This window comes from Mercenaria mercenaria, chromosome 13 (genome assembly GCF_021730395.1).
Source record: "Mercenaria mercenaria strain notata chromosome 13, MADL_Memer_1, whole genome shotgun sequence".
Taxonomy (NCBI): domain Eukaryota; kingdom Metazoa; phylum Mollusca; class Bivalvia; order Venerida; family Veneridae; genus Mercenaria; species Mercenaria mercenaria.
In genome coordinates, this window is record NC_069373.1 from 55,321,144 (window position 1) to 55,347,368 (window position 26,225).

Consider the following 26,225-nt stretch of genomic DNA (forward strand, 5'->3'; position numbering starts at 1 on the left):
TTTTTCAAAGACAATTGAAAATATTCAAAATGCAGTAATACAGCACTACGGTATACAATAACGAACTGAAATAAGAAAAAATGATTATGCTTGAAATAACCTTCAGAATATTTTGTAGTATGCATTAAGCATCATTCTTATACTGAACAGTGTTTCTCTTTGCAAAAAATACATGGACGTCTCGGACATGTTGACTACACTAATACTGGCAATATACCAGAGAGGAATTTAACCTGCACGAAATTTCCGAGTGTTTTCGTGACTATGCATTCATAATACGATGTGTTTACACAGAGCTGATGCTTGGTCCCCTTTAAACAGAAATTTATTCAATAATATTTCTATCTATCTAAATAAAAATATATTCCAGGAGAAATTAATGATTATGGTGGTTACCCTGAAAGAGAAGCAAAAAAAACAACAAAAAAACAAACAAACAAAAAAACACTCTCCTCGATTCAAACCTACGGCCCGCAATATTCGATATTTCAAAGACTAATGCTTAACCACTGACCTACCGGGACTGACAGACGTGTTGCAATAAAATATACCCAATATTATTGTTTATGTAAGCTGCTCTACCTATTTTGTTAGTTCCATAAGTCCAGAAAACATAAACAAACGTGACGTCACTCCGAAGTTATCATACACGGACTGTATATATGCACATTTTAATCCAAGTGTGTTGTTATAACATATTGTATAATTATGTAGTACAATATTGTTTATACATCATTGACAGATATCAGTTCATTATCTTATACTGCAGTAGAGAAAATTAGGTGTTTTCTAGTAGGGGACTTTGTATTGCATGGCAATACTTCATTCACTTGTTGTTTTTGCCTTGTTTGTGCGTCAGTCCATCACACTTCATTTCCGATCAATAACTGGAGGACCATTTGACCTAGAACGTTCAAACTTAATAGGTTTGGCAAGGCTTATGTAGTAGATGACCCCAGTTGTTTTTGGGGTCACTCCATCAGAGGTCAAGGTCACAGGGGCCTGAACATGGAAAACCATTTCTGATCAGTAACTTGAGAACAACTTTACCTAGAACCTTCAAATTTCATAGGGTGATAGGACTTACAGATAAGATGATCCTTATTGTTTTGGGGGGTCACTTGAGCTAAGGTAAAGGTCACAGGGGCCTGTACATAGAAAACTTTTTCCAGTCAATAACTTGAGAACCATTTGACCAAGAATGTTGAAACTTAATAGGATGGTTGGAAATGTGTAGTAGATGAGCCTTACAGATTTTGAGATCACTCCAACAAAGGTTAAGGTCACAGAGGCCTAAACATGGAAAGCCATTTCCAGTTCATCCAACTTGAGAACCACTAGGCCCAGAATGTTGAAATTCAGTGGGATGATTTGACATGCCATGTAGATGAGCCCTATTGCAGCCAACCATCAGTTTCTCTTTGACTTTTGTTCCTGTCCCCTGTTGACTTCTTGCCTATAGGGCTATGCTTTGGGGGAGACATGTGCTTTCTACAAAAGCATCTTCTAGTTATAAATGTCTGTTTAAAACAAGATGTTATACAGTAGTATGTGCACTTAGATAGGCAGAAGTTATATTAGGGATGCATATTATACAAGTCTTTTAGAATGGTTATTAAAAACTTGGGGCTTTATTTCAACATGTGGCTTTGATATATATATTAATAGAGTTTAATTAAAGCCTGGTTAACATTTATTTATTTAAAATCATAATAATAATTTCTTAGTAACTTCTTATTGTACGCACCCCCCATGACGAAGTTGTAAGTGGTGTGTTTGGGGAGGGGGGCGGGGTGGTATACTGGTTTCAGGTTGTCCGTGTCTGGCCATCTGTCTGTAGACACAATATTGTGTGCACCAAATCTCCTCATCCTCTTGACACAAGTGATCAGTAGAAACCCTAGTTATGTTCTTTCAGAAAAAATCTTTAGTGTTATTAGCTCATCTGATTTAAAAAAAAAAAATGATGAGTTATTGTCATCACTTGATCGGTGTTGGCGTCTGCGTTGCCTGGTTAAGTTTTATGTTTAGGTCAGCTTTTCTCCTAAACTATCAAAGGCATTGCTTTGAAACTTGCAACACTTGTTCACCATCAATAGCTGACCCTGTACAGCAAGAAACATAACTCCATCCTACCTTTTGCAAGAATTATGGCCCCTTTTGGACTTAGAAAATATCAGATTTCTTGGTTAAGTTTTATGTTTAGGTCAACTTTTCTCCTAAACTATCAAAGCTATTGCTTTGAAACTTGCAACTCTTGTTCACCATCATAAGCTGACCCTGTACATCAAGAAACATAACTCCATCCTGCTTTTTGCAAGAATTAATGCCCCATTTGGACTTAGAAAATCAGATTTCTTGGTTAACTTTTATGTTCAGGTCAGCTTTTCTCATAAACTATCAAATCTATTGCTTTAAAACTTGCAACACTTGTTCACCATCATAAGTGACCATATACAGCAACAAACATAACTCTTTCCTGCTTTTTGCAAGAATTATTGCCTATTTTGGACTTAGAAAATATCAGATTTCTTGGTTAAGTTTTATGTTTAGGTAAACTTTTCTCCTAAACTATCAAAGCTACTGCTTTGAGACTTGCAACACTTGTTTACCATCATAAGCTGACTCTGTACATCAAGAAACATAACTCCATCCTGCTTTTTGCAAGAATTATGGCCCTTTTTGGACTTAGAAAATCATGGGTAGGAACATTTTTCTATTATACAAAAAAAATCAGATGAGCATCAGCACCCGCAAGGCGGTGCTCTTGTTGACTTTGTTGTTGTTTTTTGTGACTTAACATTGTATTCATCAAATTGCAATGTACTGTGTCAGTGCCTGCGGTGGGTACATTCATCACCTTCAGTGATAGCTTTAGTTTGTTTCAGGTGCCAGATGAAATGGATGCATATGAGTGGTATGATGTTTTACAGGCACAAACTGAAGAGGAAATCTTTTTTAGATACAGATATATTAGATCAGGTCAGATTGACCTACAAGATCGGGAAAATCACGGATTGCTAGCAGACATGGAACTTGACAGTTACCTTCAGAAGTTAAAATATTCCGGGCAAACAGAATATTCTTTCGTGCATATTGATGAGGATTGCCTTGAAAGTAGACAGTACATACAAAATATGAGTTCTGATTTGTTTGGATATAAACTTTGTCAAGATATCATTATTGAATTTCCACAAGTTGATTGGATGAAAAAGAGTGGTGGACTAGATGCCAGAATGCAAATACAAAATCTGAAGATAATTTTAGAAATGAATCGTAGGCATATACAACCTTCTAAATTTCATGTCTCAAACTGTGGAGAAATGTGGAAATGTCTTCAGTGTCAAGCAGATTTGAAAAAATTAATAAAAGATTTTCCGTGTGTAACTTTTCACGATGGAAATATTTTCAGTGAATTTAAAAATGACAAATTGGTCTATATTATGCCTAGTACGCCATGGTCATCGGACATTCTAGAGGACAACTCGGATGCTATCCCTATACTGCTACTTTCTAACAGACAAAATCCGTACAATTTAATAAAAAGCTGTGCAGATTCACATGGCATTAGACATGTCAGTTTTCCACTCCATAAATATGTAAGGTACGAGTGCTATTTACTTTGCTATTCATTCAGTTTGGTGCTTAAGGTTTTATGGTCTGGCCCATTCCATAGCTACAACATTGGTTATATGATTTTGGCAGTGGGGGAGTGGGGCAGAATATGGATTGGGGACTTTTCTGGCAAGTATGTCTCAAGAGGTGCAATCAAATATACATTTGAAATTTTACATTAAGCCTAAAAATTGAAGAAATTGCATCTTTTAAAAGCATGCATTTTCAAAAAAAGATGGTAGCTTTTAAATTTGACTGTTAACTTCTGTTGTAACTATTACTGATTACTGATAAATTTTCCCATGCGAAAATAGAACAGGAAATCCTGGGATTATCCCAGGAAGTCCAGGACTATCCTGGGATAATGTCCTGAAAATACCTCAGGAATTCCTGGGATAGTCCTGGGACTTTTCACGCCAGTAAATGAGAATGGGACAATCCCAGGATTTTCCTATGAACAGGAAAAATACACGACACCAGAATTCAAAGAAAGCTTTGCTGTCCTGCTATCCTGAAAACCCCAGGAATGTCATGGGATTTCCTGATGTCAGGAAATAAAAGTATATATTGTCCTGTTTTCAGGAAATCCCAGGAATGTCTTGAGAATTCTTGAAGTCAAAAAATCTCAGGACAATTGTCCTGTCTTCAGGAAATCCCAGGAATTCCTGATGTCAGGAAATCACAGGACACTTGTCCTGTCTTCAGGAAACCCCAGGACATGTAATTGAATACCTTGTAAACATGATTTGAAATTCTGTTTGGTGGGAAATACAGTTTACAAATTGAATGTTAAATTTAAATAGTTTATACAGTAAGAATATAAGGATTATCATTTCTAGTAAATGTATTAAAAGATATTTTGTACTTAAAAAAGTATATATCATGTATATTGAAACAATACCTGTCGTAGCAGAAATATTTTCTTGGCACGTCATAAATCATCTCAGATATACTCTAGACTCTTAATGTATAGTCTTGGCAAAACATCTAGGTGAAAAAACTACTATTCAGTGTAGAATCATCAAATTATGAGCTTCAAATTGAAAAAAAAAGCTCATTCTAGGATCTGTTCACTAGAGTGAAACTGTCTTTGATCAGACATGTACAGAAAACCTAAACTGTACTAACACATTTCACATTTTAATGCTCTGACTGATTTTATAGGAAAATACTTTTCTAATTAACTTATAGTTTTATAAATCTTTAAATGAAGGAGTTTATATAGTATGGTACAGAAATAGTTTGCTAACTTACCAGAAATACAGAATATTATTCCTTTTACACTGACAACACCACAAACACATGTGCTTAGTGAGACCATTTCTCACAAAACATTAGTCTTCAATACAGGATGTAATTAATTAAACTTACTAGACCATTACAAGATCATGTTTCAAAATGATTACCAGATCTTTCAACCTGTATCTTTTAGAAAAAGTCCAGCCCGCCCGCTTAGCTCAGTAGGTAAGAGCGTTGGTCTACGGATCGCGGGGTCGCGAGTTCAATCCTCGGGCGGGGCGTATGTTCTCCGTGACTATTTGATAAACGACATTGTGTCTGAAATCATTAGTCCTCCACCTCTGATAATTCATGTGGGGAAGTTGGCAGTTACTTGCGGAGAACAGGTTTGTACTGGTACAGAACCCAGGAACACTGGTTAGGTTAACTGCCCGCCGTTACATGACTGAAATACTGTTGAAAACGGCGTTAAACCCAAAACAAACAAACAAAAACAAAAAATTTAGAAAAAGTCCTGTCTTTTTCCTGTGAAGAGGACAAGTTTTCTATCAAAAGTCCTGTCTTTTAGTGTAAAAGTCCTGTCTTCAGGACTTTCCTGCAGCCTTGCTAAAAGAATATCAGGATATCCCAGGATAATCCTGGGATTTCCTGAGAACAGGAAAACCTTTCGGCACTGGATTTAAATTTGTGAGGGAAGCAAGTCAGCTTTTGCATCTGAAATGGCTGATGTCTGGGTTTAAGGCTACCAAAAATGTATGCTTACCAGATTTTAATTATACCCACCTTTATAGAAGCAAGGGATTGAATTGCTTTGCACCTATCAATTCCATCCTGTCGGTAGAGTGAATGGTTTCCGCCTAATAACTTGAGAACCACTTGAACCAGAACTTTCAAACTTGATAGCATGATTGAATTATGAATGAGATGACCTTTATAGTTTTTGGGGTCAATATGTCAAAGGTCAAGGTCACAGGGGCCTGAAATTTTGAAATGGTTTCTGCCCAATAATTTTAGAAATACTTGACTCAAAACCTTTAGACATGTTAGCAAGATTGGGCTTTTGAAGTAGATGACACATTTGATGCTTTGAGCCAACGGTCTAGGTCACAGGGCCAACCTTGAAAATGGTTTCTGCCCAAAAACTTGAGAACCACTTGACCCAGAACCCTCAGTTATAATAGAATGATAATTGAACTTACGAGGTAGATGACCCATAAAGTTTTTTAGGTCAGCAAGTCAAAGATCAAGGTCACAGGAGCCGGAAAGTAAAGATATATCAGCAAGTCTCACATAATGAGAACACAGTGCAGTGCAAGAGATGAATGGAACAGAAGTCTTAAGTGCTTCTTCATCTATATGCATAACTTCTTTCACATTCACCCTTTTCTCACAATTGTTCTATTCATATTTATTTGAAACTACTTTTTAGTCTGGAGGTAAATTCATTAAAAATTAATGTTTAATTTGTATTCAATGATTATGTTTGTCAGGCTGGTGTTCTGGTATACACCTATAGATCAAGGATGATGACTTGACATTTGATTACATTTATAACATAAAACAAAATCACTAAACACAAAACTTATATAGGGCAGGTTAAATCCTTCTGATGTTATTTCATAAATGTTTGTGGGGGACTAATTTTGAAATTGTGGATAAGTCAGATGACATTAATATCCCAAAAACAAATGAGCCGTGTCATGAGAAAATCAACATAGTGGCTTTGCGACCAGCATGGATCCAGACCAGCCTGCGCATCCATGCAGTCTGGTCAGGATCCATGCTGTTCGCTTTCAAAGCCTATTGCAATTTGAGAAACTGTTAGTGAACAGCATGGATCCTGACCAGACTGCGTGGATGCACAGGCTGGTCTGGATCCATGCTGGTCACAAAGCCACTATGTTGGTTTTCTCATGGCACGGCTCAAATAGAATCATCATTAATTTTATCGTCAAAAGCTGAAATCCACAAATGCATTGTCCAAGAAGTACTGTTGCTATTTTGGACAAAACCAGGAAATTTCAGCTGAGATCTGAATATTTCAAGCTGATTTTAAGACATGTAGAATTAATTAAGAGTGTCAAATGTTTTATTATCATATCATTAGAAAGATGTGTTAGTATACTTCTTTGCTTTCAGTTTGTTAAATGTCACTTGGCTTTAAAATTTATTTAACTGTAAAATGAGCAAATAAAAATCAGGGGTCACTGACTTCGTTTTCGCAGTATTGTAATAAATTTTACCCTACCCCCATTTTCTTGTGCATTTTTCAAACATAAAAAATCATAAGAAAATCATTTGAATAATCAATGAAATACATTTCTACCAGATAAATGTTAGCCCATAGCAACACTGACTGCACGCGAGTTTGTTAAGTGATAAGTTTGAGGCTGACTCTTTCCGATTAATTAAGTTGTAGCCATAAATCTTACCATGTGTTGTTCCAAAATTTGACCTCGACGGAAATGACGTTTCTTGTATAAATTGGGAGCATGCATTTACTGGTCCATAGATTTTTTTGAAAATTTACACAATTACCGGTATTTTAAAGGCATTTCTCAGCAAAATAACGAGAAAAAAGTCCTTGACTACCGACTTCATTTTCGAGCTACGAAGTCGCAAAAAAGGATAAAGTCTCAAATGGCGCTATGGGCGGCGTTTGACGTTGCGCATTTTCCCGCTTTTTTCTGACGTTACGCAAACGTCTTATTACTAAAACTCTGTATGCTGTTTGCAAATAGATATTTAGCCATTCCGTTTTAAAAAATCTAATATTTTCTAAAACATACTTTCATTCTTGTATTTCCAAATCATTAAAATTCATAGTTGTCTTTATCACGTGAATATATGTGGTAATTTTCAAGTTACCTACTTAGATTGTACAATTGCGAGACAAAACACAATTAAGCATGTGCATATACATGCACATATATAAATATTCAGTCGGAAATAATCTGAATTTTCATTGTATCCCGCGGTGAAAAGAAAGCCGTACATTTTTTTTCGCATGAAATGTTAGGACATATTTCAAGATGTGTTTTTAGCTCACCTGAGCAATGCTCAGGTGAGTTTTTCTGATCGCTCGATGTCCGGAGTCCGTCGTCCGTCGTCTGTCGTCTGTCGTCGTCGTCTGTCAACTTAGCTGTGTACGATAGAGGCTTATTTCAATTATCTCATGACATTTTGTAGATGTAACTTGATGAAATCTAGCGAGTTCGAAATGTCATCTGGTCAAACAGTCATAGCAATCAAGAAAAACTTTTATGCGTGACTGATTTCATTAATCTTCATGAATGTCAATGAAACTTTGTGATCTAGCGAGTCGAATTATCTCGGATCAAACAGGTCACTAGTCAAATAGCCTGTGTATGCGATAGAGGTGTATTTTCATTAATCTCATGAATAAGGTCAGAATGATAACCTTGATGAATCTAGGCGAGTTCGAAATGGGTCATCTCGGGTCAAAAACTAGGTCACTAGGTCAAATCAAAGAAAAACCTTGTGTATGCGATAGAGGCTGTATTTTTCAATTTTCTTCTGAATATTGTCAATGAATACTGTGGAATTAGCGAGTTCGAAATGTCATTCGTCAAAACTGGTCCTAGTCAATCAAGAAAAACCTGTGTATGCGTCAGCGTATTTTTCATTGATTCATGAATTTTTGGTCAATGATCCTTGATGAAATTGGCGAGTCAAAATGTCATCTCGGTCAAACTAGGTCAAGGTCAAATCAAAGAAAAACCTTGTGTATGCGATAGAGGTGGTATTTTTCAATTAATCTTCATGAATATAGGTCAGAATGATAACCTTGATGAAATCTAGGCCGAGTTCGAAAATGGGTCATCTCGGGTCAAAAACTAGGTCACTAGGTCAAATCAAAGAAAAACCTTGTGTATGCGATAGAGGCTGTATTTTTCAATTCTTCTTCATGAATATTGGTCAGAATGATAACCTTGATGAAATCTAGGCTGAGTTCGAAAATGGGTCATCTCGGGTCAAAACTAGTCCTAGGTCAAATCAAAGAAAAACCTTGTGTATGCGATACAGGCTGTATTTTTCAATTGATCTTCATGAATTTTGGTCAGAATGATTGCCTTGATGAAATCTAGGCCGAGTTCGAAAATGGGTCATCTCGGGTCAAAAACTAGGTCACTAGGTCAAATCAAAGAAAAACCTTGTGTATGCGATAGAGGCGGTATTTTTCAATTGATCTTCATGAATTTTGGTCAGAATGATAACCTTGATGAAATCTAGGCCGAGTTCGAAAATGGGTCATCTGGGGTCAAAAACTAGGTCACTAGGTCATATCACGTAAAAACCATGTGTATGCGATAGAGGCTGTATTTTTAAATTGATCTTCATGAATTTTGTCAGAATGATTGCCTTGATGAAATTTAGACCAAGTTCGAAAATGGGTCATCTGGGGTCAAAAACTAGGTCACTAGGTCAAATCAAAGAAAAACCTTGTGTATGCAATAGAGGCTGTATTTTTCAACTGATCTTCATGAAATTTAGCCAGAATGATTACCTTGATAAAATCTAGGCTGATTTCGAAAATGGGTCATCTGGGGTCAAAAACTAGGTCACTAGGTCAAATCGAAGAAAAACATTGTGTATGCAATAGAGGATGTATTTTTCAATTGATCTTCATGAAATTTGGTCAGAGTGATTGCCTTGATGAAAACTAGGTCGGTTTTGAATATGGGTTATCTGAGGTCAAAAACTAGGTCACTAGGTCAAATTAAAGAAAAATCTTGTGTATGCGATAGAGACTGTTTTTTTCAGTTGATATTTATGAAATTTGGTCAAGTTGATTGCCTTAATGAAATCTAGGTCAAATTTGAATATGGGTCATCTGAGGTCAAAAACTAGGTCACTTGGTCAAATCAAAGAAAAAACTTCTGTATGTGATAGAGGCTGTATTTTTCAGTTGATCTTCATGAATTTTGGTCAGAATGATTGCCTTGATAAAATCTAGGTCGAGTTTGAACATGGGTCATCTAGGGTCAAAAACTAGGTCATATCTAAGAAAATGCTTGTTTTATCGCAAGAGACCAATTTTTTGGTCCAATCTTAATGAAAATTGGTCAGAATATTTGTTTCCATGAAATCACTAGGTCAAACATGTTTTACACTGTTATGGAGTGTTTCTTAGGTGAGCGACCTAGGGCCATCTTGGCCCTCTTGTTAAGTATAATATACGGTGCAACTGGTGGTAAATGATTTCTTTGCATAGAGAATGTAACAATATGAAATATATCTTTTTATGCGCCTTATCAGAGTTATGTTTGACCGGGGCAATTAGTGTTCCCCTCGCCCGTTTGTCCGTCAGTCCGAAATAGTGTCGGACATATCTAAGAAAGTATTGACCCACAGTAATCAAACCTCACAGGTTTGTTATCAGTATTTCCATTTGAGTATATAATGTTTTAATTTTATCTCACACAGTCAGACCGGTATTATGGCCCTTGACGTAGTCGAAAATATACATAAAATTGTGTCGCATGTATCTCATTAAGTGCTTCAAGATTTTTGATACATTTATTTTAAAAATGATAGAGACATGAAACCATGTAGGAATAATATGCAGCATGTAAAGTTGTAACATATTCAGGACTGAGCGACCGCCAAATACTTGCTTTTGCTATAATTTATCTTTTGGAACTACTGCATCTAAACAAATCTGCTACAGGGATGTTGTCAGTAATAAATGTTGAGCAAGCTGGTACCGTTAGTGAGTTCGGAAACTGTAACGGTTAAATTGTCGGTAAATCATTACTACCTACAATACAAAACAAAACATAAACCTCAAAAGTTTTTCATAATTTTTCATTTTTATTATGACAATGCGTTTGATAACTGCTATGGTTGTATGTAATACAGCAATGATATAAATATCTGATTGATAAATAAAATTTATACACATCAGAAGTCTTCAGAATATAAATGAATTTTGACATGCCTTTCATAATTCTAAAGTGTACCCATTATCATATAGAAAAGACTTGCACATTTAAGTATGTTTTCCGACTGCCAGCGAACCTGTCGCTCATTTTCGGTTCCCCCCCCCCCCCCCCCCCCCCCCCCCGGGAAGAATGCTCCGAAACGAGGCTATAATTTATGAATAGATGCAAACACCAACGATAATGTATACAAACATAGGGTATTCAACATTTTTGTAACTCACAAAAATTTCATGAAAATCATTCTTATAATACAGGTAATAAACAGCTATACTACAAGTTTTCGGGGGGATAATTTAGGCCCTTCCGAAATAAATGTGTTTTTAAAACTTCATATATATAGACCTTATATATGACTCTGTCAATTTGAAACTAAAAATGTTGTATATCTCATATTTTTCATGCAAATCAAGTATAATTACCATCAAGGAAATAGAAAAAATACAGTTATTTTGTGCCAGTGGTGCGTCTTTAAACGGGATATTCGTTTAAATGAATTTTAAAATCACGTGATCCCTGATAACGGAAAAGCGATTAACACGAAAGTAGGACAAAATAACCACCAATGTCAGCCAAAGAAAACATCAAAAAAAAAAAAAAAAAAATCATCATTCGTTTTTCTGCACATGTTTTGACTTCAAACGAATTTTGCACGGCTATTGTAATGTTTAGTAGTATATTTAAAAATGTTTAGTCTTTTTTTAAAGATTTAATCTTTTTTATTCGTCTTTATTTGGCACCTATAGCCACCAAGATTATCCATTCGAGAATGAAAACACAAAACAAAAAAAAGTCCGGTGTATCGCCCTCCCGCATCGCTCAGCACCATTTTGTTTCTTAATAGAACGTAATGACGCGACGTTGCGAAGCATAACGTTTGGCGTTCCGCCAGACGTCGCTGAATTACACCTTCTTCACCTTAATGGGTTCCAGAGTTATGGACCCTGAAAGGGCCAAAATTAGCTATTTTGACCTTGTCTGCACAATAGCAGCTTCATTTATGATTTGACTTTAACCAATCTTGCACACAACTTGTATCACCACAAGATCTTGGTTCCTTTCTTGAACTGGCCAGATTCCGTTATGGGTTCCAGAGTTATGGCCCCTGATAGGGCCAGAATTAGCTATTTTGACCTCGTCTACACAATAGCAGCCTCATTTATGATTTGAATTCGAATTTAATCAAACTTGCACAAAACTTGTGTCAACATAAGATCTTGGTTCCTTTCTTGAACCGGCCAGATCCCATACTGGGTTCCAGAGTTATTGCTCCTGAAAGGGCCAAAATTAGCTATTTTGTTGTCAAAATGGACTTATATCAGTAAGTACTTTTAGGACTCATTTGAAATTTCATTATTGCCTTTAGTTGGACTGAGACAATCAGGAAAGATAATTATGGACTGATTTTATGTTAAATTACCTCTCTTTATTTCAAAATAAAATGAGTATATCTCCATAAGTAATGAAGATACTGATCGGAAATTTCATTTATGCTATCAGATTGACTTGGACAGTCAGTGAAGATACATATTGACTGAATTTATGACAAATTACCTCCCTTTATTTTTATGTAAATGAATATACCTTGTAGCTTCTAATGAGATTGGTTTGAAATGTTATTTATGTCTTCCATGGTAAGAAATAGTCATGTTAGATAATTATTGATTGAACGTTTATCAATATGAATACTTTTCTAATATATTGTTAATTACCTCCCCTGATTTCAATAAAAATGGATTTATCTCAGGAAGTATTTATAGGACTCATTTGAAATTATGTCTCCCACCACACAGTGGTGCGGGAGACATATTGATTTACTCCAGTCTTTGTGTGTTTGTGTGTGTGTCTGTCTGTCTGTGTGTCTTTCACAAAGCTTGTCCGCACTCTAAGTCGAACATTTCTCATCCGATTTTCACCAAACTTGAACAAAATGTGTTTGACCATAAGACCTCTGCCAGGTTCGATAACTAGCCAAATCGGTTCAGGCGTCTTGGAGTTATGGCCCTTGAATTACCAAAAATCAATCTTTTTACTCTTGTCCGCACTCTAATTCGAATATTTCTCATCCAATCTTCACCAAACTTGAATAAAATGTGTTTGACCATGAGACCTCGGCCAAGTTCGATAACTAGCCAAATCGGTCCAGGCATTTTAGAGTTACGGCCCTTGAATTACCGAAAAAATCCGTCTGTTTACTCTTGTCCGCTCTCTAAGTCGAACATTTCTCATCCGATCTTCACCAAACTTGAACAAAATGTGTTTGGCCATATAAGACCTTACCCAAGTTCGATAACTAGCCAAATCGGCCCAGGCACTTTTGATTTATGGCCCTTGAATTACCACACTGGCCATAGCTTTATCAGATCAAGTGGTTCCAACGTTGTTTGAGCGGTGAATTTTACGCAGATCAGATGGCGAAATATGGCCAATACTATAAATTTCCGGTCTTGTAAGTATGATTTAAAGGAATTTCTACCTGTTAAATAACGAATCAGATGAAAAGGATGGGTGCACCTGAAGCGCAAATGTGTTCATTTTTTAGCACGTGTCCATTTTGCTGAAATTTGTGCCGTTTATTCAAACACTTCTGTACAGTCCGGCGGGGGGAGGAATTTTTTCACAGTTTTTGACAATATCGCATCAAATATAGTGTTAACGGGAACAAATAGCTATTAAAACAATTTTTATGTAAATGATTACCTCTTAAAACAAAGCATGTATATTTTCAAGGAATTATTATGTCTCCCCCAGGAGACATATTGTTTTTGCCCTGTCCGTCCGTCCGTCCGTACGTCACACTTCATTTCCGAGCAATAACTGGAGAACCATTTGACCTAGAACCTTCAAACTTCATAGGGTTGTAGGGCTGCTGTAGTAGACAACCCCTATTGTTTTTGGGGTCACTCCGTCAAAGGTCAAGGTCACAGGGGCCTGAACATTGAAAACCATTTCCGATCAATAACTAGAGAACCACTTGACCCAGAATGTTGAAACTTCATAGGATGATTGGTCATGAAGAGTAGATGACCCCTATTGATTTTGGGGTCACTCCATCAAAGGTCAAGGTCACAGGGGCCTGAACATTGAAAACCATTTCCGATCAATTACTAGAGAACCACTTGACCCAGAATGTTGAAACTTCATAGGATGATTGGCCATGAAGAGTAGATGACCCCTATTGATTTTGGGGTCACTCCGTCAAAGGTCAAGGTCACAGGGGCCTGAACATTGAAAACCATTTCCGGTCAGTAACTTGAGAACCACTTGACCCAGAATGTTGAAACTTCATAGGATGATTGGCCATGCAATGTAGATGACCCCTATCGATTTTGGGGTCACTCCATTAAAGGTCAAGGTCACAGGGGCCTGAACATTGAAAACCATTTCCGGTCAGTAACTTGAGAACCACTTGACCCAGAATGATGAAACTTCATAGGATGATTGGTCATGCAGAGTAGATGACCCCTAACGATTTTAGGGTGACTCTGTTAAAGGTCAAGGCCACAGGGGCCTGAACATTGAAAACCATTTCCGATCAAAAACTAGAGAACCACTGACCTAGAATGTTGAAACTTCATAGGATGCTTGGTCATGAAGAGTAGATGACCCCTATTGATTTTGGGGTCACTCCGTCAAAGGTCAAGGTCACAGGGGCCTGAACATTGAAAACCATTTCCGATCAATAACTAGAGAACCACTTGACCCAGAATGTTGAAACTTCATAAGGTGATTGGTCATGAAGAGTAGATGACCCCTATTGATTTTGGGGTCACTCCGTCAAAGGTCAAGGTCACAGGGGCCTGAACATGGAAAACCATTTCTGATCAATAACTAGAGAACCACTTGACCCAGAATGTTGAAACTTCATAGGATGATTGTACATGCAAAGTAGATGACCCCTATCGATTTTGTGGTCACTCCATTAAAGGTCAAGGTCACAGGGGCCTCAACATTGAAAACCATTTCCGGTCAGTAACTTGAGAACCACTTGACCCAGAATGATGAAACTTCATAGGATGATTGGTCATGCAGAGTAGATGACCCCTAACAATTTTAGGGTGACTCTGTTAAAGGTCAAGGCCACAGGGGCCTGAACATGGAAAACCATTTCCAATCAATAACTTGAGAACCTCTCGACCCAGAATGTTGAAACTTCATAGGATGATTGTTCATGCAGAGTAGATGACCCCTATTGATTTTGGGGTCACTCCGTTAAAGGTCAAGGTCACAGAGGCCTGAACATTGATAACCAGCTCCGATCAATAACTTGAGAACCACTTGACCCAGAATGTTGACACTTCATAGGATGATTGAACATGCAGAGTAGATGACCCCTATTGATTTTGGGGTCAGTCTATTAAAGGTCAAGGTCACAGTGGCCTGTTCATGTAAAATCATTTTTTGGAAATAACTTGAGAACCACTTGACCTACAATGTTGAAACTTAATAGGATGATTGGACATGCAGAGTAGATGACCCCTATTTATTTTGAGGTCACTTGATCAAAGGTCAAGGTCACAGGAGCCTGAACTGTGACTTGAGAACCACTAGGCCAAGAGTGTTGAAATTTAGCAGGATGACTGGACATGCCAAGTAGATGATCCCTATTGCAGCCTCCATCAGTGTCTCTTTGACTTTCGCTCCTGACCCCTATTGACTTCTTGCCTATAGGACTTTGCATTGGGGAAGACATGCGCTTTTTTACAAAAGCATTTTCTAGTTAGTGTTTGTTTCTGAAAAATCGGCCGAAAACCTAATGCAACGCAGTTTCGAGTGGGTCGCTACGCAACACAATCAAGTGGATACCGTTTTGTGTCTTACTTGCGAAGTCTTATCCTTCTTAAAAAGTCAATAGAGCCTCAGTAATAAATTAAGAGCGTTCTATATCATTATAATGATCCGCCATTTTTAATATATTGTACTTTTACTCTGTTATGGCCGCTAACATTTAACATAATTTTGCGGACAACAACATGAAAACATAAAGCGAGGATGCAGTTCTGTGTCTTACTTGCCGGGCTCTATAATTCTCATACAAAATGTCGTCCATGATGTACGTTAACACCATCTTTACCATTAATACGCACTTAATTTCCTGTAAATGTAATAATAGTTGTGGTTTTTTTTCCTTCTAAAATCAAGTTTTCCTTTCAACTAGCATTGAGTATCGCATTATCTGAAACATTTCCATGCGTCTGGCTGTTCCTTATGTCTGATATTAATCTTTGTCTTTCCCGAAAGTGAGAAATTTTAGCCCAGTACACTATGAAGATTGTTCAATTAATATTTAATTAGTTTAGCTATCAACGAAAAGCCAAACGTATACTATATAGCCATCTGCAAAAACGAGGTATGTATTGAACACATGTTACTTTTATATTTACCTTTTTATTCTTAACCTGATGGAAATATATTGATTGAAAAAAGGAATATCTGAAGTGATTGTTGTTTTATATGTATGGTAAATGTTTTATGGAAGACGATGATAAAATGACACGTTTGAATAACGAAACAAGATTTTACCAAATGAATAAAGGTCGGCAATAAATCTCCCGCATTCAGTGTAGGCACGAATTGAATGTATACTATCAAACCTGTTTAATACCTAACCATGACCTTTACATCAAATAGGGACAATTTAATGTTGGCGCTAAATAATACGGCTGTCAATTAAAGCGCGGAGTACTGGGAATGCTTAACAGTGGTTGCTAACACCCAGGAGCTCAAGGAGGCCTCGAATCACCTCCGGCCTCCAGGACCTTCTGGTCCACCGGGGAAGACCCCAGCAGGCCCCAGGCCTCCTGCCTAAAAAGTTTGATCCAACGCCTGTGCTGTTTGCTTGACCTACAATGACCTTGCCATTTTGATATATAATATGACGTAATTATTTCGACCTATTCATTCTGAAATCATTTCTTTATGAAATTATATTAAAGATATATTTCCTGACGGGATACAGTCATTGCTGCACCACATTTCCTCAAGCAAATTCCACATGGACACTTAACGTCATCAACTCTGAGGAAATAAATATAACCACAGAGCATCACTTCATTATCGCAAGAAAAGCTGTTCTTGAGCCAATCATCCCCATTAGGAAGGTGTCTACGTTTCCAATATTGTTCATTCTGAATGATGTTAAAACTAGATACTGATTCTTTAATCATTGTTACGAAGATAAGCTACAGTGCGCATGATTATGCAAAACTTTTTACCATTATTTAAAATGCTATACATCAATAGTTTGAGTATAGAGTTAAAGCAACGTTACAGATAAATACCTGGTGCGTTTTATATGCAAATAAAAAGACTTCGCAAGCAAGACACAGAACGGTATCCATTTGATTTCGTTGCGTAGCGACCCACTCGAAACTGCGTTGTATTAGGGTTTCGGCCGATTTTTCAGAAACAAACCCGAATAATTCTGTGAAAATACACACGCTTTGTTTTAAGAGGTAGCCCTTTACATAAAAAGTGTTTTAAGAACTATCTGTTCTCTATAAACACAATATTTGATTCGATATTTTCAAAAACTGTAAAAAATTTCCTTCCCCCGCCGGACTGTACAGAAGTGTTTGAATAAACGGCTCAAATCTCAGCTAAATGGACACATGTGCTAAAAATGAACACATTTGCGCTTCAGGTGCACCCATCGTTTTCATTTGATTCGTTATTTAACGGGTAGAAATTCCTTTAAATCATACTTACAAGACCAGAAATTTATAGTATCGGCCATATTTCGCCATCTGATCTGCTTAAAATTCACCACTCAAACAACGTTGGAACCACTTGATCTGATAAAGCTATGGCCAGTGTGATTACTGATTGGATCCACTCATCCAGACCATCTAATTGGATCCACTCGTCTAAAACATCTAGAGAAACTAACATTTTTCATAGGGGCAGTTGTGGGAGACATGCGCTTTTCTGTTTTCATTATTGTCATTAGTTGGACTGAAATCAGGCTAGGTAACCATAGACTGATTTTATATCAAATTACCTCCCTTTATTTCAAATTAAAATATATGTGTTCCTCAAGGATCTGTTCTAGGCCCAAAATTCAGTGTTCCTCAAGGATCTGTTCTAGGCCCAAAATTCTACACGATGTACACAAAGCCAGTCGGGTCCATCAATAGAAACTACGGTCTAAACCACCACTTTTTATGCCCCAGAAGGGAGGCATATAGTTTTTGAACCGTCTGTCAGTCTGTCCACAATTTTCGTGTCCGGTCCATATCTTTGTCATCGATGGATGGATTTTCAAATAACTTGGCATGAATGTGTACCACAGTAAGACGACGCGTCCAGCACAAGACCCAGGTCCGTAGCTCAAAGGTCAAGGTCACACTTAGACATTAAAGGATAGTGCATTGATGGGCGTGTCCGGTCCATATCTTTGTCATCGATGGATGGATTTTCAAATAACTTGGCATGAATGTGTACCACAGTAAGACGACGTGTCGCGTGCAAAACCCAGGTCCGTAGCTCAAAGGTCAAGGTCACACTTAGACGTTAAAAGATAGTGCATTGATGGGCGTGTCCGGTCCATATCTTTGTCATCCATGGATGGATTTTCAAATAACTTGGCATGAATGTGTACCACAGTAAGACGACATGTCGCACGCAAGACCCAGGTCTGTAGCTCAAAGGTCAAGGTCACACTTAGACGTTAAGGTCATTTTTCATGATAGTGCATTGATGGGCGTGTCCGGTCCATATCTTTGTCATTCATGCATGGATTTTAAAATAACTATGCATGAATGTGTGACACAGTAAGACGATGTGTCATGCGCAAGACCCAGCTCCGTAGGTCAAAGGTCCTAAACTCTAACATTGGCCATAACTATTCATTCAAAGTGCCATCGGGGGCATGTGTCATCCTATGGAGACAGCTCTTGTATGCAGATGACTTCCAACTCTATCTATCATTTAAACCAGTTGACCAAGCATCAAAGGCAGCCACAATCACACGAGTTGAACAATGCCTAAAAGAAATCATCTCATGGATGAATTCAAACATGTTAAAATTGAATGCAGAGAAAACTGAAGTAATTCTTTTTTCGAGTCAAAAACACTCCAAACATGTTGAAAATCTAGAACTGAAATTTGGCTAAACGAGCATAAGACCATCAAAAACTGTTCGAAACCTTGGTGCTACGCTTGATTCGAACATGCACATGGACCATCATGTTAATTCCGTGACTCGAACATGCTACGGCCAAATACGACACGTTGGTCATATTCGACCATATTTGACAACTGAAGCCACAAAAACCCTGATAAACTCGCTTGTGACCTCACGATTAGATTACTGCAATGCTCTTTTGTACGGCGTGCCAAAATCAACAACGAGCAAACTGCAAAATGTCCAAAACACAGCTGCACGTCTTATTACGAAAACAACCCGTTTTGAACATATAACACCAATCCTTAAAGATCTTCATTGGCTTCAAATACAAGATAGAATCAAATACAAAATTCTCATTCAAACATTCAAGGCCTTGCATGGACAGTCGCCGGTGTATATGGGAGACTTACTGGAGGTGTATGTGCCAACTAGAAACCTGAGGTCAGCAAATGCAGCAACAACCCTTGTGCCACAAAAAAGTCGACTGGTTACCTACGGGGATAGAAGTTTCAGGGTTGCTGCCGCAAAACTATGGAACTCTCTCCCTGACAATCTCAGAAAACATTCATCACTTAATTCATTCAAAAGAGCTCTCAAAACACACCTTTTCAAAATTTTCTACAACACATAGATACCCACTGTGACTGTTTCTACTCATAATAAATATGCCATTGTTATTTTTGTAATACAGAACTACAGCAAGTCATTCGTCGCTGACGAAGGTCTGTTAACTGTACAATTCATCATGTAATTAACTAAACTGACAATCCATCTTTTATTTCATCATGTCACATTTTAAGGGTTTTGACATTCTGTGTGTGTGTTTTTCGCAAGACTTGAGTTTCACTTGAAATGTGTGGTATTTCTATCTAAAACAGTACATGATGGCACCATTTACCGGGAGGTTGAACCACTATATGCAGCCCGTCTGGGCGTACCAGATGTTTAAAGCACTGGTATTGGCAATAGGGGTAAAACGACCTCAGGGGTGGGGGTGCGGTCATGGCTGTTTGTTACAATAAGGCTGTAAATATTGTCATTGTTCATTTATGATATTGTTGTAATAACTATTTTTTTTTATTATTATGTACAATGCCATTGAAAATATCATTTATAAAAAAGGCGCTTAATCAAATTGTTCAGTTTTGGTTTTGTGATTGCATATATCGTGTTTTGTTATTTACCTACATATCTGCGATGTTCATGTTTAATTGTAAAGCGCCTTTGAACGTATATTGCATATGAAAAGGGCGCTCAACAAATCTGGTATAATAATAATAATAATAATATGTATCTCGGTAACCAATGAAGGTTCTGATTTGAAATGTCATTTATGCCATCAGATTTTCTCGGACAATCAGGGTAGATAACTTTTGTCTGAATATATGACAAATTACCTCCCTTTATTTCATGTAAATGAATATACCTCGGCAGAATCTAATGAGATTGGTTTTAAATGTTATTTAAGTCTTCCAGGGTAAGAAATAGTCATGCTAGTACAAAAATGCAGCATTTGAGCGTATAGGATACTCAAACTTGATATTGAAATTGGCCCTGACTAGTATGTGACCCATAGGTCAAAAGGGACTGTTACAACAAAATGTTTATCCTGATGATATTTTATGTGTATGCCAATGTAATCTTTGTCAAAACTTGATCTTATCATTTAGAGCAATGGTACTCAGGTGAGCGATATAGGGCCATCATGGCATAATGTAACACTAAAATTCTTTTCAATTGACATCTATCATCATGATAAATAAGGTCAACATAAATTTGTTGTAGTCAGTGGAGTCTTTCACTTTCTGCTTTGATTGTTGAATCTCTCAAAATCATCACAATTACCAGTGCAAACTTCATCTGAAATATATAAAATTTGAATGTTCAGTTACTTCAAAGGCATTCTGAAAGTTTGAATATTAAACATTATATTCAATGTTAACTCTTCTATCAAGTATGTTTGTAAGTTTTATTTTATAGTTAAAGTTTCTTGTTCTTACGAATTGTATGAATTTTCTAAGGCGGATAATAATTGATATGAAAAGTCAAATAATTAAGAAATAAATATTAAAATACTTACTTTCTACAAATCATGTTGAATAATAATCCATACAGTTGCTCTAAATGTCTGCAAAACTCTCGCAAATGTATCAGATTACCATGAGAATGTGTAAGCCTCTCTGCGAGTTGTATGTCTAACTAATTAAGCTACATGTGTAAAGTTCAAGGCTGGGTCAGATTTCGTAACTAATGTTCCCATTTTGATCCAGGTATATCATCTGACATCATAGTTTAAAATTGAGCCAAAATGAAATTCTTGCACCAGACCAATTTAGTTTGTTAGATGCATACTAATAAACACTAACCTATTCTTAACTGTTACATCATGTAAAATAAAATTGAAATTATGATTTTGTTTTAAACTCAGATGTGTCCATTCAAGAAACAAGTTCGTCATTGGAAAATATAATTGTGTTTTGCTGCAAAATACTAAAAAAATCAGACATGTATCCAATGTCGCTTAGACCTCTACTACCAATGTCTGTTAGACGTTGTGGTTTCAATGTCTTTTCGACGTTGCAAATAGGTCGCCGAGGCCGCAACCTAAATCCAACCTCGATTTGACGTCTACTACAGACGTCTCTTAGACGTCATGGTTTCAACGTCTTTTCAATGTTGCATTTAGGTTGCCGACGTCGCGACCTAAATTCAACCAATATCCAACGTCGATTCGACGTCGTATGCCTGCTGGGTAACTGCCAATTTATCATCCTTTAACCAGTCAAGGGTGTAACTGTTCCAAGTTATCGCAGTTTATAACCCATTTGAGTTATTGCTTATTCTTTCATAACTTGTTTCAGTTATCATATAATATTAAAAAGCCCTCCTGTGCCAATTCCTTATTTTGAATGTGACTAATGCAATTATTTTCTGAATCCTTGACCATTTATCTTTCCAGCTATGCGGTAAAAGTTTTTATGCAAGGCTGATAAAGTTTTACGCAAGAGTTTTAATTAAGCTGTAAAACTCTTAACATCCCATTATGCTTATCAGGTCATGATCAGACTAAAAGAGGATTTGATTAACCACAGTTTGCTACTAATTTCACTATTAAGGTCACTTTGTGAAAACAGCAAAAAGACTTTTTTTTTAATAACTTACCCGAGTTAACTATATGTTATAACTAATACTGGTTATAAAATGCTTGAAAAAGTAACTGAAATAGGTAACATAACTTAAAACAGGTACACCCCTGACTGTTAACTGTACACTTACTTTCACTATCACCTTGTTTTCCAGGTTTACTGACAGAGATAGATTCTTTTTCTCAGTAGCGGAGAGTGTTGGAGTGTTACAAGATATGTATATACATCAAAACTGGACACAGGCATTTACCAACAATATGTTACTACCCACATCTAAATATGCCACTGAAGCGGAGTTACATCTACATAATATGAAATATAGAGAACAACATAGGAAGAAACACTACTGGATGCACATACCATTAAACATTAAAACCAAGTAAAAAATCCATTAAAATTGGAAAAACTTAATTTACCCCATTAATTCTTGCATCACTTTATTTAACAGTTTTCACAATATTAATGGGTTACATGTTAAAATACCATGAAAACACCCATTTTTGACCATGAATCTTGCCGTTAAAATTTGGTTTGGTAGCTTAAAAAGTTAATGGCTTTGAGAAAGTAATGAAATTCTGTATATTTTGAATTTAACAGGATAATTCATGGCCCTTAACTTTGATTTGATGCCTATTAAATGTTAAGGTTCTGTACGATTTCTTTTAAGAGTAAAATTAATGGCCCTTAACAGCAATGTGATGCCCATTAAATCCTACTTTCTGTAAAATGTGATTCGTATATTTTCAGAAGTACTTTTTTTTTTAGCTCACCTGAGCACGAAGTGCTCAAAGGTGAGCTTTAGTGATCACCCTGTGTCCGGCGTCCGTCGTCGTCCGTCGTCCGTCCGTCCGTCCGTCCGTCCGTCGTCAACAATTTGACTGTTAACACTCTAGAGGTCACATTTTTGACCCAATCTTAATGAAACTTGGTCAGAATGTTACCCTCAATAAAATCTTGGACGAGTTCGATATTGGGTCATCTGGGGTCAAAAACTAGGTCATCAGGTCAAATCAAAGGAAAAGCTTGTTAACACTCTAGAGGTCACATTTTTGGCCCAATCTTAATGAAACTTGGTCAGAATGTTACCCTCAATAAAATCTTGGACGAGTTCGATATTAAGTCATCTGGGGTCAAAAACTAGGTCATCAGGTCAAATCAAAGGAAAAGCTTGTTAACACTCTAGAGGTCACAATTTTGGCCCAATCTTAATGAAACTTGGTCAGGATGTTACCCTCAATAAAATCTTGGACGAGTTCGATATTGGGTCATCTGGGGTCAAAAACTAGGTCACCAGGTCAAATCAAAGAAAAAGCTTGTTAACACTCTAGAGGTCACATTTTTGGCCCAATCTTAATGAAACTTGGTCAGAATGTTACCCTTAATAAAATCTTGGACGAGTTCGATATTTGGTTATCTGGGATCATAAACTAGGTCACCAGGTCAAATCAAAGGAAAAGCTTGTTAACACTGTTGAAGCCGCATTTATGACTGTATCTTCATGAAACTTGGTCAGATTGTTAATATTGATGATCTTAAGGTCCAGTTTGAATCTGGGTCATGTAGGATAAAAAACTAGGTCACCAAGCCAAATCAGATGAAAAGCTAGTTTACACTAGAGGCCACATTTATGACCATACCTTAATGAAACTTGGTCAAATCTTGATGATCTATAGCTCAAGTTCAAATCTGGGTTAGGTGGGGTCAAAAACTAGGTCACTAGGTCATATCAAAGGAAAAGCTTGTTAACACTCTAGAGGCCACATTTATGACTATATCTTCATGAAACTTAGTCAGAATGTTAAACTTGATGATCTTTAGGGCAATTTTGAATCTGGGTCATGTCGGGTCAAAAACTAGGTCACCGGGTCAAATCAAAGGAAAAGCTAATTAACACTGTAGAGGCCACGTTTATGACCATATCTTAATGAAACTTGGTCAGAATGTTAATCTTGATAATCTTTAGGTCAAGTTTAAATCTGGGTCAGATGGAGTCAAAAACTAGGTCACTAGGTCATATCAAAGGAAAAGCTTGTTAACACTCTAGAGGCCACATTTTTGACTATATCTTCATGAAACTAGTCAGAATGTTAAACTTGATGGTCTTTAGGTCAAGTTCGAATCTGGGTCATGTCGGGTCAAAAACTAGGTCACGGGGGTCAAATAAAAGGAATAGTTAGTTAACACTTTAGAGGCCACATTTATGACCATATCTTAATGAAACTTGGTCAGAATGTTAATCTTGATGATCTATAGGTCAGGTTTAAATCTGGGTCAGGTGTGTTAAAAAACTAGGTCACTAGGTCAAATCAAAGGAAAAGCTTGTTAAGACTCTAGAGGCCAGATTTATGACTGTATCTTCATGAAACTTAATCAGAATGTTAATCTTGATGATCTTTAGGTCAAGTTCGAATCTGGGTCATGTGGGGGCAAAAACTAGGTCACCGGGTCAAATCAAAGGAAAAGCTAGTTAACACTTTAGAGGCTACATTTATGACCATATCTTAATGAAACTTGGTCAGAATGTTGATCTTGATGATCTTTAGGTCAATAGGTCAGGTGAGCGATACAGGGCCTTCATGGCCCTCTTGTTTTTTTTGGCTTGCACTCGTCCCTTTGAATGCTTATGATTCCAGTCACATATTGTTCTAAAATGGACTTTAATCGCAATAAATACATACTACACAAACATCATCTATAATATATCATGATGTTATATTTAGTTGCATTAAAGTTATTTCCCCTTGATGCAGTTACACCATTTTTTTCAAATGTTTGCCAAATTGTGTTCCTTCAAAAAATCAGATTTATTTCAATGAAAGTCAGATGAAAACACATTAATTTGACATCAATCTACGTTATTTTGGTAAGGGTAAATACGTATTGATGCATGCCACTTTTTCTGTTTTTAGCTCACCTGTCACATAGCGACAAGGTGAGCTTTTGTGATCACCCTTCGTCCGTGCGTCAGCAATTTCTTGTCTGCACGATAAGAGGTTTCATTTATGATTTTATTTTAACCAAACTTGCACACAACTTGTATCACCATAAGATCTGGCCAGATCCCGTTATGGGTTCCAGAGTTATGGTCCCTGAAAGGGCAAAAATTAGTTATTTTGACCTTGCCTGCACAATAGCAGCTTTATTTATGATTTGATTTTTACCAAACTTGCACACAACTTGTATCACCATAAGATCTTGGTTCCTTTTTGAACTGGCCAGATTCCTTTATGAGTTCAGAGTTATGGCCCCTGAGAGGGCCAGAATTAGCTATTTCGACCTTGTCTGCACAATAGCAGCTTCATTTATGATTTGATTTTAACCAAACTTGCACAAAACTTGTATCACCATAAGATCTCGGTTCCTTTTTTGAACTGGTCAGATCCCATTATGGGTTCCAGAGTTATGGCCCTTGAAAGGGCCAAAATTAGCTATTTTGACCTTGTCTGCACAATAGCAGCTTCATTTATGATTTGATTTTAACCAAACTTGTACACAACTTGTATCACCACAAGATCTTAGTTCCTTTCTTGAACTGGTCAGATTCCATCATGGGTTCCAGAGTTATGGCCCCTTAAAGGTCCAAAATTTGCTATTTTGGCTTTTGCAGCCATATAGAGACTTCATTTATGGTTTTATTTGATACAAACTTCCAAAATATCTTCAACAACAATGTACATTTTTTTATCTTGGATTCTATGATGAATCTGTCAGATCCAGTCGTTGGTTCCAGAGTTATTTTATATCTGATTACCTCCCCTGATTGTAATCAAAATGGATTTATATTTTGAAAAAATTTGCTACATTTTATGTGTATTGAAAAAGAGTTTTATCAAACGAATTTCTCCCGCCATGCCAATGATGTAAACAGGGGGTCATCTCATTCACACGAAAATTATTTAAATAAAGTATCACTATTCATATGTTTTTCTCAGGACTAGGTCAAAAGGGACTGTTACAAGAAAATGTTTATCCTGATATTTATTGTGTATGCCTATGTGCTCTATGTCAAAACTTGATCATATCATTTTGAGCAATGGTACTCAGGTGAGCGATATAGGGCCATCATGGCCCTCTTGTTTGTTTTTCCTGTCCAAATAATCAGCATTTGTATAAGAAAGTGGGTAGGGCAAGGAA

At 36.9% G+C, this 26,225-nt stretch overlaps 1 protein-coding gene across 7 annotated transcripts in view; it reads left to right on the top strand.

Annotated features, from left to right (window-relative positions):
- LOC123528428 (uncharacterized) overlaps positions 1 to 26,225 on the top strand; it is a 69,836-nt gene that overhangs the window by 19,660 nt on the left and 23,951 nt on the right. For 5 of the 7 annotated variants that reach the window (XR_008366792.1, XR_008366791.1, XR_008366793.1 and 2 more), the window contains exon 3: positions 2,889 to 3,604. Coding sequence is in view for 3 of the 7 variants with exons in the window: in XM_053521891.1 (XP_053377866.1) it covers positions 2,889 to 3,604 (716 nt within the window). In the remaining 4 variants the exon portion in view is untranslated. Of the gene's footprint in view, positions 1 to 2,888; positions 3,605 to 22,245; positions 22,833 to 26,225 lie in introns of those variants that run through there. The other 2 variants (XM_053521889.1, XM_053521890.1) reach the window with 1 other exon arrangement.